The sequence below is a fragment of the Festucalex cinctus genome, chromosome 2 (assembly GCF_051991245.1).
Source record: "Festucalex cinctus isolate MCC-2025b chromosome 2, RoL_Fcin_1.0, whole genome shotgun sequence".
Taxonomy (NCBI): domain Eukaryota; kingdom Metazoa; phylum Chordata; class Actinopteri; order Syngnathiformes; family Syngnathidae; genus Festucalex; species Festucalex cinctus.
The window spans coordinates 39,192,467-39,210,487 of record NC_135412.1 but is presented as its reverse complement, the minus strand read 5'-3'; the positions used below and the strand labels follow the sequence as shown (position 1 = coordinate 39,210,487).

Below are 18,021 nucleotides of genomic sequence, written 5' to 3'. Positions count from 1 at the left end.
TACACAATGTTGTAAATGCAGAACATTTTGTCCGATTTTAGCTATAGTGGTCAAAACAATGCTGTACTTTAATATTCCTTTTAATCCTCCGAGATCAGCCTGTGACGGTACGAGTTGTAATAGCCGACTTAACAGCAGCTCAGCGATCAGTCTGGCTAATTGACCTTTATGGCCATTTAAATCCCACAGTGCAGGGAATGGAATGCCATTAGTTTGCTGGAGCAATTCCCATAGTAAACTCGAAAAGTGGTTCACTGTTTGGACCCCCATTAGCCCTCAGCCATGTTCATGCTATTGATATGACAAGTGACTAGTGCCATTTGCCAATGTAGCAATAGGATGTGGGGAAAAAAATATCTTGGTACACTACTTCCACAAAGCAATACAGGCTTTATAAAATGCATTTTAATTTATTATTACTAGTTCCTTTTTGACTTTCTCAATAGTCAAATAACTTTATCCACTCTCATAAAAGATGTAAATGAAATGAAGATGTCTAGACAACAACTCTTGCATTGTTCCTCAGGCCTTGCTTGGGCTCCATTAGACATCTGCTTAACAGTTGTATTGAGCAGATGTTCTCATTCATCTAAATAATGTCGGTTTTTAAAAATAGAGTACTAGGCACTGCTTTATATCCAAGTTACTAATAATACTCACTCTTGGTCCAAAGCAGGATTTCTCCGGTTACTGCAGCTTGTTTTGTCTTTTAACTTAAGTAAACATTTGAGTTAACTCTGAATGTCAGCTGCGGGAGTGCATCTCAACACGCTCTTCCTTAAATGGAAAGCAGACAAAAGTATTACTTCATAGATTTCAACATCTGTTGTGGATATCGATGTCAGACAGTCAAGTCTGTTTTTCACCCACCGCAGCCCACAAGTTTTCTCTACTCTGCCCCACTTAACTCTGTAGTACTTGATTCTACTTGTTTTCATATCTGCAGTCTCCTATATTGTATCTTCTACTCTACTTAACTGTACTAATCTAACATACAGTACTCTTACTCTTATCTGCATTACTGTAATCTTCTCTCTGTTGTATTTTACTCTACCCTAATGTACTGCAAGCTACTGCACTCTACTGTGCATTTCCATGATCTACTCTTTTTGCATGTGTTCTCTATTGTATTTTTCTCAGATCTATTTTTTTATGCCTCTGCTGTAGGGCTGGGTATCGATTCAGATTTCCAAAATCAATTTGATTCATGATACATCTTGGATTGATTTCCGATTCAGTTAAGGTTTTCGGGCAGTACCAATTTTTATGTTGTACATATCTATATTTTATATTTTTATTATATATATATTTATATATTTTTAATTTTTATTTTTAAGTAATTGTAAATATAAATTAAAAGATTCTGAACAAGAATAGGCCTTTAAGTGAAATTCTTTTTGACACAATTTTGACACACACACATACACAAAAAACATTTTAAATTATTATTAATATTGTTTTGTTTGTTTTTTTACTATTAAAATATATTTTCACACCAATTTATGAAAAAAAAAGATTTATTAAAAGGATGGATTTAAGGTTTTATAAATTGATATCTGGCTGTGAAAGGCAAAATCAGTTTGATAAATAATTTTTTGAAACCCAGCGCTACTCTGCTGTCATCTACACTGTATATATTTTTTTCCCTTCTATCCTCTGCATTAATCTTCTCTCCTCTTCTTACATCCAGCCCAACTGAATCCGATGTCACACACCCAGCATTGTGTGACAAGCATGGGAGCGCCTTCTTGGAACTCTTCGGGCCTGGATGGGGAAGACGGAGAGGAGTCCATGAATGGGGGCGAAGGTTTGACGGACAGCCGAGGTCACGGCGAAGGCGGCTTGAGCTTTTTGCTCAAGCAGGAAGACACAGAGACGCAGGACGCCTACCTTCACTTGTACAGCCGCCTAGACGTTGCTGTTAGAGAAATGAAGCAATATGTGGCTCAAATAGATGTGTAAGTAGGAAAAGTTGATTGTTCTCTTCTTCAGGAAGTCTTGACTTATCTTATCAAAACATTAGCCTCGACGTTTATGCTTGTCTTGCCTCCACAATGATATTTAGAAAATTCTGTCAAGCCCACGTCACCATTTGGGCTTTTTTTTTCCGCTGTGCTCTTTGCCTTGTTTAAGGCTGAGGATTTAAAAAAAGAACATTCCTCAGACCCAAAATATTTATGGGCCCGGCCAGCGCATGAATAGAAGAGAGAAATACATGCTCATTGTGAGTCTGAAGGGAGGGAGTGAAATTTTTGATTGCGAGTCTTTGTCTTGTGACATAACACAGTCTACATTATTATCAGTCTAAAATTAGATTATTTTTTAACTGAAATTTTTTTTTTTTTTTTTTTTTTTTTTTTTTTTTTTTTTTGTGTGTATGTGTAGTCTCCTGTCATCCATCACTGAGCCCACACAGATCCAGACAGGTGGGGGAGAGGCTTCCGTCTATGAACCAGGCCAGCCTCCTTCTTTAAGCCCCTGTGAGGACAGCTGCGATCAGGACAAAGTGGAGCAAGGTGGCATCAAAAGGGTTTGCTTCAAGGTCAACGAGGAGGACCAGGAGGATTCGGGTCACGACACGATGAGCTACAGAGATTCCTACAGGTGACTGAATCATGTCTTGAGATTTCAGTAGCTTCTAATGTCAACTAATGTATACACACACTTAAACTTGCAAAATTTTCCAAATATTGTGTGGACAAGTCCTTAACTCATTTACTCCCAAAAACATATAAAAACGTATTTTAAATATTGCCGTGGTACCAAAAACGTATTTGTTTTTTATGTTTTTTGTTTGTTTGTTTGTTTTTATGCTAGCGCATACAGAAAGCCTTGATACAGCCTCTGACCTGAAGAAGTCGCTTAAAGCAATGGTAATTGTTACAAAATAAAATAAAAAAATTAATAAAAAACAATAATAAACGGCCAGCAGGTGGCAGCAGAGTGTAAGAGATCAACCAGTGCCATGTTGCAACAAGCTCTTTTCCTCAGTGTTGTCAACAAGTTTGTGAATAATAATGATCTAATGCTAATTGCTGCAAACCAGAAACATAAACAAATGTACTTTTTTTTTTTCCTGATGAAAAAAGAGACTCTAATCTTTCTTTTGGTAGGTTCCATGTTTTTATAGCAATATAACACAGTATTCTGTGGGCCTTGCAAAATTAGTCAAAATCCAGTAAAACAACCGGGAGTGAAGGAGGTTGCTTCAGTGAAAATGGCTGGAAGGGAATGACTTAAGGGTTGTCAAGTGGAGACACAGGAAACCCTTGTCTCACACCTGGATTAAACATGAGCAAGTGTTTAAACTCCTTTACTGACTTCACAAACCCATAATGCAGCTCATTTCCCCCCTTCGGAGCCTGACCATTCATTCCAGATGTTGGCATTTTAATTTAAGATTGCAGGGCTAAAAATGACTTCAAAATGTTTTGGTCTGATCTGGTTATGTAATTTGCTTGTTGTGAGCTCACTCCAGATATGTGCGTGTGAGTGTGTATGCCCCACTGAGGTCCGCCCTCCACCACCCACAAAGATGTAGTTATTGGTTGTTGGTGTGGTGGGCCGGTCTATAATAGAGCCAAAGGTTTAGGGTGTGGCCTCCTGGCCCAGTCTCTCATTAAAGCTCAACCACAATATGTGGAACTTTACCTCACTGCAATAGGATGTGATGTAAAATGTAGGCCAGGCTTTGTTTGTTTACTCACGTGTGTGACAATAAATTCACAGCTACACAGGGGAATATATTTATTCATCATCATTCTTGTGAAGTGTTGTGAGCTGCATTATTAGAAAAGAAAGAGACAAGATGAAACTGGCTTGCTCTGACAGACAGGTGATAATAAATGTGACTGCATTAATTGTGTGCAGATATGATTGAGTGGCTTCTGTTGCAAAAGCTATGCAGTAGATTGTAAATCTCTTATGTGAATCCTGATTCTTCTGAGTTGAGAATTTGAGGCTTCTTCTTCATCAGTTTTGTTTTTATTGGTCTCCTGCGACTTATTTTCACTTTCTCTTAAAATGATCCAGGCTTTGAGTGCAACTGGAGTGACATCATCATCACCTCGTGGGCTGGCATGCATGTTGTTTTAAGTCATTGTACAGAGATTGTTATGACAGTGTTGTCTGCTGTCTGCTACTGGAATTACTCAAATACACAGCCATCCAGTATAGTATTGACTTTCACTGTGACTTGTATCTCTATTTAGTGATACTTATCTGACTATACTGTCAATATTTGTACTCTTATAGCATTATATCACCTTGTGAATATTTCATTCTATTACCCAAGCTTTTCGATGCAATCCTTGTCCTTGCCTTGTACCTGTGACGTGCACTGACAATAAAATGTGACTATAAAAGTAAAAAAAAAAAATTAAAAAAAATTAAATTGGCGTTAATAATGAAATACATGATAATATATTCGCTGCAGCAAACACAAATGCACTTATTAGAATGGGCACATCATTGCTCGCTTGTATGAGTCTGCCAGTGAATGAAAAGCAAATGGTGAACGTGAGCCAAACCGGCGACAGATTGCTATGTTAACACCGTCCGCTTAATTGCTGCCATCCTGCCCACCCCCACCAAGAAGACCCACACGCACACATTAAGGCGCACAAAACAGTCGGGCAGGTGATAACTAGCCACAGCTCCCCTACTGTGCCATCCAGGAAGAAGACAAAGGTAGTGTTGTCGTGTGGTTGCACAGTAAGCTCACTACTTGGCCATCCATCATTCCGCACTCTGAGCCAATCAAGTGCACACAATTCAAGTTGCTGTATAATTTAAGACACCGAAATCATCCGTATGCTCCTGGAGTTTCTGTTGAATCATGTCAACATATGCCTTTAAATACCAAACATCCATAAAGGTCTGTACAGTTACTGTAATCTAGTGTAACTCTGTTTTCCATGTGTAAGTAATACCATCTTATGCTGCTATGCTTTATTGAAAGACCCTTTTGTTGTTACTTCAGTTAGAAACATTTCATTACATTTACTGGAAATCACAAAAAAAGGTATTTACTATCAGAAACTTAACGTGACGGTAATTACAAGATAAGGCTTAGCAGACCTCCTCTGTGGTTGCAGAGTGGAATGACGCCCTTAGCTAAATGTCGCATTTAACTGTGTTGGTGTTTTTTTATGTGCCTTTACGTCAGTGAATGCAACAGCAACCGAGATTCTGTCCTGTCCTACACAAGCGTGAGGAGTAACAGCTCTTACCTGGGGAGTGACGAAATGGGATCAGGTAACCAAAATCTCAAGAGAAAATGGAGGGGAGCTTTTTATTTTGTTGTCTGGTGACACACTTTGTTTGTTTGTTTGTTTTAATCTGCACTCACACACTTCCAGTCCTTTTTTTTTTATTTAATATTTGCCTGGCTTCTCTCCACATTGGAGCATAACGTCCTGAGCCAAAAGTGTGAGCCAACACAAGGAAAAATGTGTCACTGCATCTAACTACTAACATTGACACAAAGAACTTATTTGCACAAACAAATATTTATGCCCTTGGGTGCATTCATTCTCTGTGCAAATATATAAAAAAAAAAATGTTATTTCAAAAATTTATGATCATGACATTGACAGATCTACATACTATATCGTAGTGTACATATGGCTCATTTTAAAGAAATATGATCATTTAAAAAAAGAAAAAAAAAAGTATCCTTCATTAAAAGTAGAGCAAGTTTGCTCCATGGTTCCCCCATCACAGGAGCTAAATCTAACCAAGCATGAGACAAGTACTTGCACAATGCCTAATTAAATATATATTAATGTTGGGGGTGAATTCACTATATACAGAATGTGTTGTGCTTGCAAGGGGATGAGCTGCCTTGTGACATGAGGATCCCCTCAGACAAGCAGGACAAGCTGCACGGCTGTCTTGAGCACCTTTTCAACCAGGTACGTTTGCCTTTGAAGAAATGTACGCGATGTAAGTGTGAGAGAGTAGTTACAGTAGTTGTGCCAAAGTTCAGTGCACTACTCAGGTGATTCTCAAAGTTTGGTATGAGCACCACTGATGGTACGTGACTGGGCTCTCTCTCGTGCTATTTTGGGGGTGGGGTTTATTGGGGTCAGTGGATACAAATAAAATAATAATAAAAAAAAATTGTAGTACTTTCAAACATTTGAATGAAGTTTGTAGCTATGCATGCAACCTGTTACTTTTTCAATCAAGTACATTTTAATGTTGGCCATTCAAGGGTACAAGGAGAGTCCACCCCCCAAGTGGTACTTGGGGTCAAATCTTTGAGAATGACCACAGTCTACAATGCAAACAAGTTAATTGGCTGTTTTTCAAATACTGGTTACCAGGGATTAATTAAAGTGTCTAGAGTGATGGTTATTTTTCATCTAATCCACCTGAAAATACTCCGTAAGACGAGACGTTCATGCCCTGGTTTTTACTTTTGTTATGTGGAAGTTGTAGAAGGTACCAAAATAACTTCATATCGTACTTGTATATTTGGCACCCGTTCTCTTGGGTACTTATCTGAGTGGTGTACTGTACAGGTAAAGAGTGGATCTATGCAAATGGTCCAGTTGATTAGTCACTTTCTTTTGACTGCCTGCACTTGCTTGTTTGGATTCCTGCCAGAGTGTGACTTTAATCTTGTTTTGTGTGGGTGTGTGTGTGTGTGTTTTGTACACAGGTTGACTCCATCAACTGCCTCCTCAAAGGAAATGTCATGACTAAGGCCTGTGAGGAGACCAAGCACTTTTACTCTGACCACAGCCAACCAGGTTCATATTTGCTTAGTGTAGCAGGGTTGTTATAGTTTTGGAATTTTCATTATAGTTAGTTTTTATTTTATTTTATTTTATTTTATTTTATTTTATTTTATTTTATTTTATTTTATTTTATTTTATTTTATTTTATTTTATTTTATTTTAATTTAGTTAGTTTTAATTAGTTTTCAGGGCACCTCTGTTAGTTTTGTATTAGTTTTAGTTATTTTACGTGTATGTGTGAGACTGTGTTCTTAATAGTGTCCGGAGCTGCAGATATACTCCCATATTTCTGTTTTATCTGGACAGAGTTTCGCCAGACAGAAGACTGGACGGTTCGCTGTCGTTACGTCATCCACAAGAACATCCAGGAGGACCCTTGGAACCTTCCCAACTCTATTAAAACTCTGGTGGAGAGTCTGCAGAGATTTGTGGATGGTTTGTTCAATACACACTCACGCACATATTATATGACAGCATGACTATTCAGTATGCGTTCATATTTACAATATGTAATTTTATACTGTGCCTACTTTTTGCAGATGGAAAGAACCAGCTTCTCCTGGCCCTGCTTAAATGCACAGGTAGTGCAACACATCATTGTTTTTAATGTGAAGTCCAATAAAAATTAAGAACCCACAACCGTGTGAGAGTTTCTCATATTTTGACTCTCTCATTAGAAACAACTCTTATAATAAACGTTGTTAAATTACTTCCTGACAGTGTGAATAAAAAAACAAACAAACAAACAAAAAAACAACAACACTGCATTATTATTAGGGATGTCACGATAAGGGCAATATCGTGATATCGTGATATTAAAACTGCCACAATATCGTCGTCGTCATGTTCACAATATTTAAAAGGAACACATCTGTTATAAAAAGTCAGGTTGATTTCCATTTGTGCAGTTCTAGCACCCTCTAGTGGCTAGTTTATTAGTGCAATTTAATTTTCATTAGGGATGTTTTGGCCTTCTATGTTTAAAATCTATGCTAATTTTCAGATGAAGGGGAATCTAGTTTGCTTGTGAAGCGATCAATGTGTGCTTGCATTAGCAAGCAAGAGCCTCACTGTTGTTATTAGAGATTGTAGGTGGTTTATATGCATTGCTGTTATGTACAAAAGCACAATATTGTGCGTTTTTTTTTGTTTGTATGAGCTCTTTTTTTTACAATATTGTGACGTTTTTTAAATATCACTACTGCCCCCACAATATCGTGATAATTATCGTATCGTGACCTTCATATCGTGATAATATCGTATTGTGATGTTTGGATATCGTTACATCCCTAATTATTATTGGTAGGCTTTTGAAAGCAGCTCTAGTACTGAATCTAAAATCTAGATTGTGCAAATGTGCCTAATATTGTGGTTAGTGTATGGTTGTAGACAATTCTGTATCTGTTGGATTGATGGTTTTGAGGCATCACTGGTGGATCTGGTGTCATTTTATTGTCCTGTTTAAAGTGTTTGTGAGTCTGCATTTTAACCATATAAGTCCTCTCTGTAACAAGTATGAAATGTACTTATCTTACCTCCCTCATTCGCTCTTTTCAATCAGGATTTCCATCTTTCTTTCACCAGACACCGCCCTGCAACTTCGGCGTGATGTCATCTTTTGCCAGGCCGCCACGGCTGCCGTGTGCACGCTGGCCGAGCAGCTGCTGGCCGCGTTGCGATGTCGCTTCAACAACGCCGGCGAGTACCAGGAGGACAGCAAAGAAACCAGCCGCAAATGGCTGGAGCAAATATCCGCCATTGGCGTGCTGCTGCACTTTCAATCCACGCTAGCGCCGCATGTGGTGAGCACAAGTGTGGGAAATCAACATACATTTTCCAATGCTCAAGTATCTAATGTCCATCTCCAAATTGGAGGTCAACCAAAATGCTCTTATCTAGGCTGTAGGAGTCAACAAAATATGGAGCATTTTAGTCTGTGTATATAATGTAAATGTTTGAAATAATTCGAAATAATTCTCCAAAGCATATACTTGCTTTATCAGTGTAACGCAATACAAACTAAGTAATTGGGACAGGAATTGTCAATTGATGAAGAGGTTTGTTTGAATACTTTTGTGCATATAATGTATGAAAACTGTGTGCTGTTGCATTTTCTCAACCTGCCCCTTCCTCGCCCTTGCAGAAAGAAGAGCGGACCATGCTCGAAGACACCAAGGCGGCTCTGTCAGACCTGGACAAAGTCACAGTGTTCTTCAGGCAACTGGAGGATGAATGTCTAGTTGCAAGTAAGCTACAAAGACGTATTCAGTCAGACCAGACTGCTGGTGATGAGCAGCTGGATGGTTTTACTGAATTGGAATAAAGTTTCATTATGTGTGCATATGGCCACTTTGACCATTTTGTCCGGATGAGAATGAATACTTAGAATAGCTGTTTGCTCCATTCTGTCGGAAGTGTGAGAATTATGAGCAAAATAGGATTTTCCAAAAAAATAATGTTCAAAAGCTGTGCAGTTGTTGTTGTGGCCATCTTAAAAAAATAAAAAATACACGCAGTAATAGCCCAAATGGAGCATTTCTATATTTAAAGCCTTTTTTGTGATTACTTTTTTAACACCTTGTTATGCTTGGTGTGTGACGTAAACACTTTATTTATTTATGTATTTATTTTGAAATTGCATTGTGTAGTGTGCAATCACCACATTCTCTGCCGGAAGCCTTTCAGCCAATTTCACAGGCTTACAGCTTGAAGGCTTTTTAAGGAAACATGCTGACCTGAGAGGGGACTCTGTAAATGTCATCATTTCATTTTTCTGAGTGCTATGTCACAATTGTAAAAATCCCATTACTGCTTTCACAGATGCCAAAAGATAGAAGTGTAATAAAATCAGGGGAATCTTAGATGATTTGTGGAGAAGGGCCGGACTATATTCTTTGTTTTACCCGCCAGTATAACTGTAACATTGTTCTCAAGTGGAAAAAAAATAGAATATGATGTTCTAAGGATTTGCTTGATTTTAGTAATTTAAAAAAGGCATGTAATGTGTAAAATAGTGCTGAATATTGTTGCCGATTTTTTATTTATTTATTGTTAATATTGTTTAATATCCAGGAAAACCTACCCATAGGTTTTAGAGGCATGTTTTGTCAGGCACTTTAGGCCTTAAGGGTTAAAGATAAAGGCTAGTGCATTGGGAATTGACATTTTGACTGCATCTTTAAACCATGAGTGTCATCTAATGAAATCAAAAAATATATTAAATACCATATCAATATCGGATTCTTTAAGATTTCCCCTATTCAGTGATACATTGTGTTGTAGTAGTACACTGACCTGACTTGTGTGCAGGCATCATTGTTTCAGTTCCTACTGATGGTGTGAACCTGAGTGAGTGTGAATGGTTGTTCTTCTCCATATGTGACTAACTGGTGACTACTTGAGGTTGCAATCCACCTTTCGCCTGAAGTTAGCTGGGATAGGCTCCAACATGTCACGATCCTGAACAGGAGAAGTACTGTTGAAAATCGATGGATGAACGTCGTAAACCACAAACGGTTGGCTGATGAATGCTATTTTGTATCCAAGTTGGCCCAGACAACGGTGTCTAGAATTTTTGGAATTAGTGTCAAATGCGGTTGAGCTAAAACAAAACAATTCTGTTTGATGTTAATTATTTGGGAATTTTAACCAGATTTGAGATCTCAACGTGGTCCAAAAGCCTCCTCTTCCAAATTCAACAAATGATACTTTTTTTGTAAAAGGCTATGCATAAGTTTGTTTGAATCCACAGTATGTCCAGTTCTGATATTTACAGAGTAGACTCAATGTTAGTTATAATGATTGTTTAATGCATGTCTTAATAATGGCTCTGCATGTCTCTTCGTGTGTGTTGCAGACTCACCCGTGTGCTACCAGGTGGAGGGGAGCCGACAGGCCCTGAAGGTGACGCTCTACCTGGATAGCTGGCACTTCAATGAGCTGCCCAGTCGGCTGCAAAACGGAGGCAGCCTCAAACTTCACACCATTCTTTTCACCAGAGGTAAGCAGAGGCAAAAATCTGTTATCTCAGTCAAATAACGGCCATTCTGCATATATTGTAGTCCTGTGTAGCTAAGTATGTTTAGTTTGCAGTTGCCAAATCTTTTATACACAAATACTCCAACTGAGGCTTAAATTAAACAACACCTGCCCAGACAGACTCACCCATGAGCATACCGTTCTGATTGCTTCATCAATTTATATTTCACACAGTGGTGTTCAGGAAGCGTCGATTAAAATTCAAACTGTAAAATTTTCAACTCTGACTTCATACATCACTGTGGCGCTCAGCTGATCTTATTACACATTTAAGTGCTTTTATTGCATTTGCTTAGCCACCTTCACTTTCCCTCTTCGCTTCAAAACTGCTCTGTACTGCGCCCGTATCAGGCCAGCTCAGTGTGAGCGAATACTTCGCCTCATACATCATTGAGCTAAGTGCCAAAAACTCATTAATTTTCCAAAGACAATTGCTATTTGGAACACTTATCCAACGAAAGAGCTCATATGTTGTTCATATGTGTGATTGCTACTTACTTACAGCACAATGCTCAGCTATGAGAGAATAGGAGGACGTACATCGCCCCCTACTGGACAACAGTCTTTGCTGCAGATGCGAAGAACGTGCATCTTGTCTCCTGATTTGTACTCGTAACTTCTTACATAGGTGATGAAATAGACAAAAATAAAATAATTAAAGCATCTGGATTGAGGCGACTCATTACCAGAATTCACTTTATAGTGCAGTTTTCATAAATCATGCATTTTTGTTTGAATTGTGGCTTTATTGTAAAACAACATATACTTTAAAAAAAAAAAAAAAAGAAAAAAAAAAGCAAATTAGTGGATATTATGTTTTGGAAATTTGTTTTAGTTTCATCCATGCTGTATAGTGTTAAATGGGAAATTAATTAATCCCCAAATTTTCTTTACATTATTATGTCATGCCCCTTTGTTGAATACGCTATTATGATTAATATTTAATGTTTAATGTGTGGAATATGAATTAAGAAACAAAATCCACCCATTTTTATCCATCTACCGGAGCGGCCATTTTCCCACTTGCTGTGAACTGAAAATGACATCTCAATTGCTTGAGGACTCGGGTAACATCCAGTCATGGCTCACCTGTTTGTGACTTTTGTCATGTGACATTTGAAAGTTGAGCCGTGATTGGTCATTACCTGAGTCCTGAGCAGCGGTCATGTCATTTTCAGTCGACAGCAAATGACTGTGCAAGGCAAAATGGGATGGATAAAAACAGGTGGAAAAATCTGCTTAATTCATATTACACATATGCAATATTAATAAGAATGCCATGTATACATATTGCCAAAAAACGAACAAAAAAAATGCTTCCACTTTATGGTAAAGATGCAGCGGAATGAGATGACTTTTTCCGCAGTTTTTAAAATCTAAAGAAACAACACACACAAAAATAAATGGCACACATAAGAAACATGCAAAGTATTTCGACAAGCATCATAAAAATGTGTTTCAGTATGAAATGAAATGAAATGAAATAATGTGAAATGTGTTGTTGGATGTATAGATGAACAAAGGGCTTCGTGTTTGATTATGGAAGGGAATTGAAATCCTCTGTCACTCCCCATATGCTAAAAAAATGACCTCTGCAAATCTGACTCTTCCCTGCCTTATTTTCCAGCGCTGGAGCGCGCAGAGGGAGTGTCCCAGCAGGATTACCTCGCCATGGAGGAGTTCCAGCAGCGCACCAATGCTGTCTCCTTAGAGAAGGCCAAGACCTACTATCGCAAACTCAGGTACTCAGGATGCACTCCGTTATGATACTTAACTCAAGCAACTTTTCTGGTATTGCTCCCAGCCTTCCCCTTAAGTTGTAAAGTGTCTTATACAATGACGGTGCATTCGACAGTGCTGGGAATTCCAAGATCCAGCATCAAAGCATTCCACAACAAAACATATGGCTGGCAGAGATGAGAAGCTAGAATTTAAATAATAGTATAAGCAATATAGAAAATGGTTAGATTGATATCTGCTTGTTTGTCTTTTAATATTATAATTCCAATGTGGTGTATTCCATAGACTCAATTTGTATGCTTTAAATTTAAAAAAGAAACAAAAAACTGAGAAGCTGACAAGAGCATTTGCTGTCACATTAGGGCCTTCTATTTGGAGAAGTCAAATCTCCCCACAGACTCCAACACAACAGCTATGAAGATTGATCAGGTAAATATTCACTTATCAGTATTGTATATTTTTCCTTTTAATTGCTTTTGCTGTTTTTCAATATCAAGTATGCTATTACTGCAACCTAAGTCCAGCTGCATGCAATGTTGTGACTGAATATATTAAATGCAAGCACAGATACTGGGCCTTGAAGTTAGAGATCTTCGACCGAGCATTGCAAAAGTAAGATGAAGTGGTGTCCTGTTCCTTCATTGGAACCCCATTAGCTTGTCAAGAACCCTCCATTAACTCCAACTAACAACACTTTAGCATCCTCTATCACCTCCATTTATTGTTTACATCAGCACTGATTAGATTAGACAGACTGACCATAGCGCATAGAATTTCCAGCTATTATATTGAAATACTTTAGTACATACTGCTAGCCTGTAGCATCCTCTTCTAGAGTTGTGATTGAATTTAAATTGTGAACCATTGGCTGATTAACTAATTTGTTCCCCAAAACGTATATATATGTTCTATTTTAAATGTTTTAAGTGTCCCAAAGACGTATTTACACTGTTTTTTTTTTTTTTTTTTTTAATGCTAGAGCATACAGAAGGCTTTGATGCAGCCGTTTAACTGCAAAGAACGGTTGAAAAAATGGTAGTTATTACACAAATGGCCTGCAGATGGCAGCAGAGTAGAGGAGATCAACCAGGGACATGTTGGGGAAAAAAAAGCTCAATTACTCACAATTATAAATAGATTTGTGAATAATGATGAAACTTAGCTATATTGTAATGCTAATTGCTGCCAAATGGAAACAGATACAAATATACTGTTTTTCTGATGAAAGAAAATACTTTAATCTTTCTTTTGGTAGGTTCCATGTTTTTATAGCAACAGAACACAATATTCCGTGGGCCTTGCAAAATCAGTCAAAATCCAGTAAAACAACCGGGAGTAAAGGGGATTGCTTCTATGGAAATGGCTGGGATTGAATGAGTTAATTAATCGATTTGGAGGGGTTTCTATTTCTGTATATACATACATTGTATATACATACATTGGATTCTCTGGTCAAATGTTTTAATTAACTTGGTTAACTTGTTTTTTTACATATCACTGTTGTCGGCCTAACCTCCAGTCTCACAATTTGCTAGATTTCATATTTATATAAACAAATACTGTTGGTCAATGCACTCCATGTGTAGGTGCACGTCTGAAATTTCCTGGCCTCTGACAATCTCGCTCGATGTCTTAATACAAATCAGATAAATCAACAACGACATCTCCTGGCACTATTCCAAACATTATTGACATGGGATAGTACTGCCTGCCTGCCAGGAGTTGACCCTCTCTTCCATCTCTCACAGCTGCTACGACCCCTCAACACCTTGGACGACCTTTGTCGACTGATGCAGTCCTACGTCAACGTGCGCCCCGGTGCCCATGGCCACCCTTCAGGTGTCAGCGTGCTATGCGTGTCCTCCGAGCTGTGCAATCGCCTTGGAGCCTGTCACATCACCATGTGTGCCACGGGCATGCAAAGGTCAGCCTTGATAGCGCACATATGTGACGTGTGAACGGGCGCGCTTAATTTACAGGAATCCTCACATTTATTTCCCTGTGGTCTTTGCAGAAGTACCCTAAGTGTGACACTGGAACAGGCAATGATCCTGGCGAGGAACCACGGCCTCATGCCGCGATGCATCATGCAGACCATGGACATCATGCGCAAACAGGTAACCTTTGGATTGCAATATCAATCATACAATTTTGGAAATCAACATGGATTTATGGAAGGCAAATTTCACAAATTCTTCACTCCACAAATTATGATTCCAAACACTTTCACGTCATTTACAACTTATCTTACATTATCCTTGAAAAATAAATAGCTCATAGGTTATTTGAGTTGGAAAATAATACACCAGTTAGTTACGGCTTTTTGATAGCCAGTCAGCAGATCAAAAACATGCATATCGTTATTATGTGAAAAACATTTGTCATTTTTCTTTTTCTTTTTTTTTTTTTTTTACATTTTTTCATGTTTTTGAAATGTCTTCATTCAGTTTCATCACAAAAAACATTAAATAAATAAATAAATAAATAAATAAATAGACGTGTTTTTCACATAGCAGTGACGATATGCGGGGTAAACAAACAACTCAACTCAACTTTATTTATAAAGCTGTATTGACACGAATTACTCCATTCCTATTAGCCAGGGCTTTGGGGCCCTCTTATTGCATTTTATAGCATTACAGAAAAAGCATAAAAATACATGGTTAGTCAAGATAGATTCCACAGAAAAAAAAAAACAGGTGTTCACAGTATCCATTTGATCTTTATGTCAGTTATTTTGATTTATTTTTTTTTAACATTACCATGAATTTTCTTCCTCAGTCTTGCAATACCATTGCTATTGTGTGTCAAAATAAAGTACCATACCATAGCAATGCCTCAAAACATGTGCTGTCCAGTTGATTGCTCGATTGTACACTGGCCACATGGTATCTCAGATTGCTATAATGAGGTGACCGTGAGATGTTAACATAGGAATAGTTGCAATGGTCCTACTTTTTTTTTTTTTTTTGCTAAAAATAAATGCCTTGCCCCTGATATCAACAATTTACTGCGCAGTAAATTAATGAAAATATGGCATTTTGTTTTAGGGTTGTAAAGACATTTCCACCCGTGTGTGGCACTTAATGCTCATGTTTTGTCTTTCTTGCCACCAGGGGGCCAGAGTTGAGCTCTCTGCTAAAAACCTCAAGGTGATGGACCAGATGCCGCCGTCAGCACCGAGGTACGGCATCAACGCATTCCTCAATGTATGGCCTTTGTTTCGGCGGACTTGCCTAATCCTGTGTTTTGTCCTTTTAACAGACTCTTCAAGCTATGTTTGCCACCCTCAGATGGAGAACTCTAAAAAGAAGAGAAAAACCTATAACTCAGAACTTGCAAATGCGGGCATGGGCGGACATGAAGCGATCAGGTGTCTCCCCACTTTTCCATTGAAAGGACACCGCTCCTGGACTGAACCTCTTCCCTACAGTGCTTTGTTGCCATGGATTCTCTTAACTTGTCTGACGAGCTCAATAATATCTGGCTTCACCTTTTGAAACCAATGCGAGCTGAAGTTCCAAGACTCATGATGGGGAGTTCTATTGGAAAGCAGCCCCATACAGTATCCGCATGAACTGTCTGCGCAGATCTCACAATAACTGGCTTAACCAAACTAGCAGTAGCTCCCATCCGAAAATCATAGGTTGTCCATTTTTGCCTGGGACTGCAATTCCAGAGGACTGTCTGTGTTGTTATTAAGATTGGCGTTCCACAGGGTTCAATATTTGGACCCCGACTGAACAGTATTCATGTTTGATTGCTGGCAGGTTAGAAGCAGAAAGTCATGGCAAGGGACGGAAAGTACCAGTAGGGATTTTTGGGGCGGATCAAACCCAGTGCATGTGGTTACTGTGCAATTACTGTAGGCTTAGTGTGAGTACTGTATTGCGGCACTATATGAAGGATAGTTATTTATTGTGTCTGAAAGGGGGTTTCTTTGAATCCTTTACTTATACCACACCAGGTTTGAAAAAAAAAAAAATCTACTAGCATTCCAGCTGTCATATCGAACAGTATTTAAAGGACCAATGACCTGCCATCACTGCTTGTTTATTGTCATCTATTTATGTGAGCTTTTGACAGGAGGTCTATTTTCATATTCAGGGAGTATAAGGGATGGAAAGTGACCAGATTCAAAACAAAAATTACACAATGTTTTGTCCAGTCAATGGATAGCGATATATAATCATTGGTAAATTATTAATATATTCATTAAAGTGTACTACCTGAAGGAATACCTTCTGATACTGATGTTTGTTTTAACATTTTGAATGGTCATAAGACTGTAGGTATTAAAATAAGACTCAATGAGGGCATGTGACAGTGTTAGCACAAAAAAAAAAAAAAAAAGTACTGTAAAGAGTTGTTTGCTGGCGCTAAACAAAGGGATCATCACCATAACATTTCTTTTCTGTACATATAAGCTGTTATAATGACAAGCGCAATTGTTAGCTTGTGTCTTAATTAAAGCGGACAAATAATGCCACATATTGAATTGGATAATTTTTATGTCTAAATAATAGTCTTGTCTATTTTTTTTTTTTTTTTTTTTTTTTTTTTTTTTATAATTACACTTTGTCTATGACAAGTGTAATTTCACCCATCAGTGCTGTCCTGGCTATGAAAAAGGTTTTAAAAGCATTTCAGCAGTCTTGACATGCTGCATTCATTAGACTGAAGGTTTCGTCTACACTGACGATTTATTCGAGAGAAATTAAGACCCAAACCACATCCAATTTGGTCTCAGGTGAGCAGCAAGCAGGTCCTGTATTGCAGCATGAGCTCATCATTCATGTGCATTATTGGCTTCAATTTACTCATGACTGCAGCATGTTGAATGAACACGCATGTCATTGGCGACACATTGTATTTACATTATTCTAATGTTTCTTACTGTATATATACAATATTTGCAATTTTATCTTGCTTGAAAATAACTGTACAAAGGATCTTTGTTTCTAAAATTATCACTGTAAATGCAATTTTAACAAGCTAGTAAATAAAATGTTCCAAGTATGACAGTTTTTGTGTGTGGTATGGATGCTGAAATCTATTCCATCTAATATTGTATGTAGTTGTGTTTTTGTAAAATATTCTAATGTACATTGTACTCAATGGCTTTTTTATGACATCACATAATGCTCTGCATTGCCTGTAAGTAGTTGGGAAAAAAAACTTTCTGGAAACAACTTACTGAGATGGGATAATGATACAAAAAAAAAAAAAGTCATATACTGTAGCATTATACTCCATTTATTTATTTGGGTCATTATACATGGGTAATATTGCACATTTTACTAGATGGTTGAATCTGTTTATCTTGCATCCCCTCATTGAATTACCTAAAATGGTTCATCATGTCTGCAGTGCGCTATGCCGAGGCTAGAGGGTGCTATAGCCCTGTCAAAAAACAATTTAGCCCCAGTTAAGCCTTTGCAGCACTTCATTTGATATTCTAAAATGTATTTATTTTATCAAAATAAATAAAAACTTT

At 37.9% G+C, this 18,021-nt stretch overlaps 1 protein-coding gene across 3 annotated transcripts in view; it reads left to right on the top strand.

The window, feature by feature from the left end:
• The window catches only part of prex1 (phosphatidylinositol-3,4,5-trisphosphate-dependent Rac exchange factor 1), a 101,836-nt gene extending 84,288 nt beyond the window's left edge, over positions 1 to 17,548 (top strand). Inside the window, exons 25-41 of one of the 3 annotated variants that reach the window (XM_077515040.1) lie at positions 1,691 to 1,958; positions 2,386 to 2,604; positions 5,168 to 5,256; positions 5,833 to 5,915; positions 6,668 to 6,758; positions 7,053 to 7,181; positions 7,286 to 7,327; positions 8,331 to 8,548; positions 8,890 to 8,992; positions 10,603 to 10,746; positions 12,412 to 12,526; positions 12,887 to 12,953; positions 13,092 to 13,136; positions 14,273 to 14,448; positions 14,539 to 14,641; positions 15,641 to 15,708; positions 15,789 to 17,548. In XM_077515040.1, the coding sequence (XP_077371166.1) occupies positions 1,691 to 1,958; positions 2,386 to 2,604; positions 5,168 to 5,256; positions 5,833 to 5,915; positions 6,668 to 6,758; positions 7,053 to 7,181; positions 7,286 to 7,327; positions 8,331 to 8,548; positions 8,890 to 8,992; positions 10,603 to 10,746; positions 12,412 to 12,526; positions 12,887 to 12,953; positions 13,092 to 13,136; positions 14,273 to 14,448; positions 14,539 to 14,641; positions 15,641 to 15,708; positions 15,789 to 15,831 (2,003 nt within the window). In that variant the 3' untranslated portion in view covers positions 15,832 to 17,548. Of the gene's footprint in view, positions 1 to 1,690; positions 1,959 to 2,385; positions 2,605 to 5,167; positions 5,257 to 5,832; positions 5,916 to 6,667; positions 6,759 to 7,052; positions 7,182 to 7,285; positions 7,328 to 8,330; positions 8,549 to 8,889; positions 8,993 to 10,602; positions 10,747 to 12,411; positions 12,527 to 12,886; positions 12,954 to 13,086; positions 13,137 to 14,272; positions 14,449 to 14,538; positions 14,642 to 15,640; positions 15,709 to 15,788 lie in introns of those variants that run through there. The other 2 variants (XM_077515041.1, XR_013282566.1) reach the window with 2 other exon arrangements.
• Positions 17,549 to 18,021: the final 473 nt, after the last annotated feature.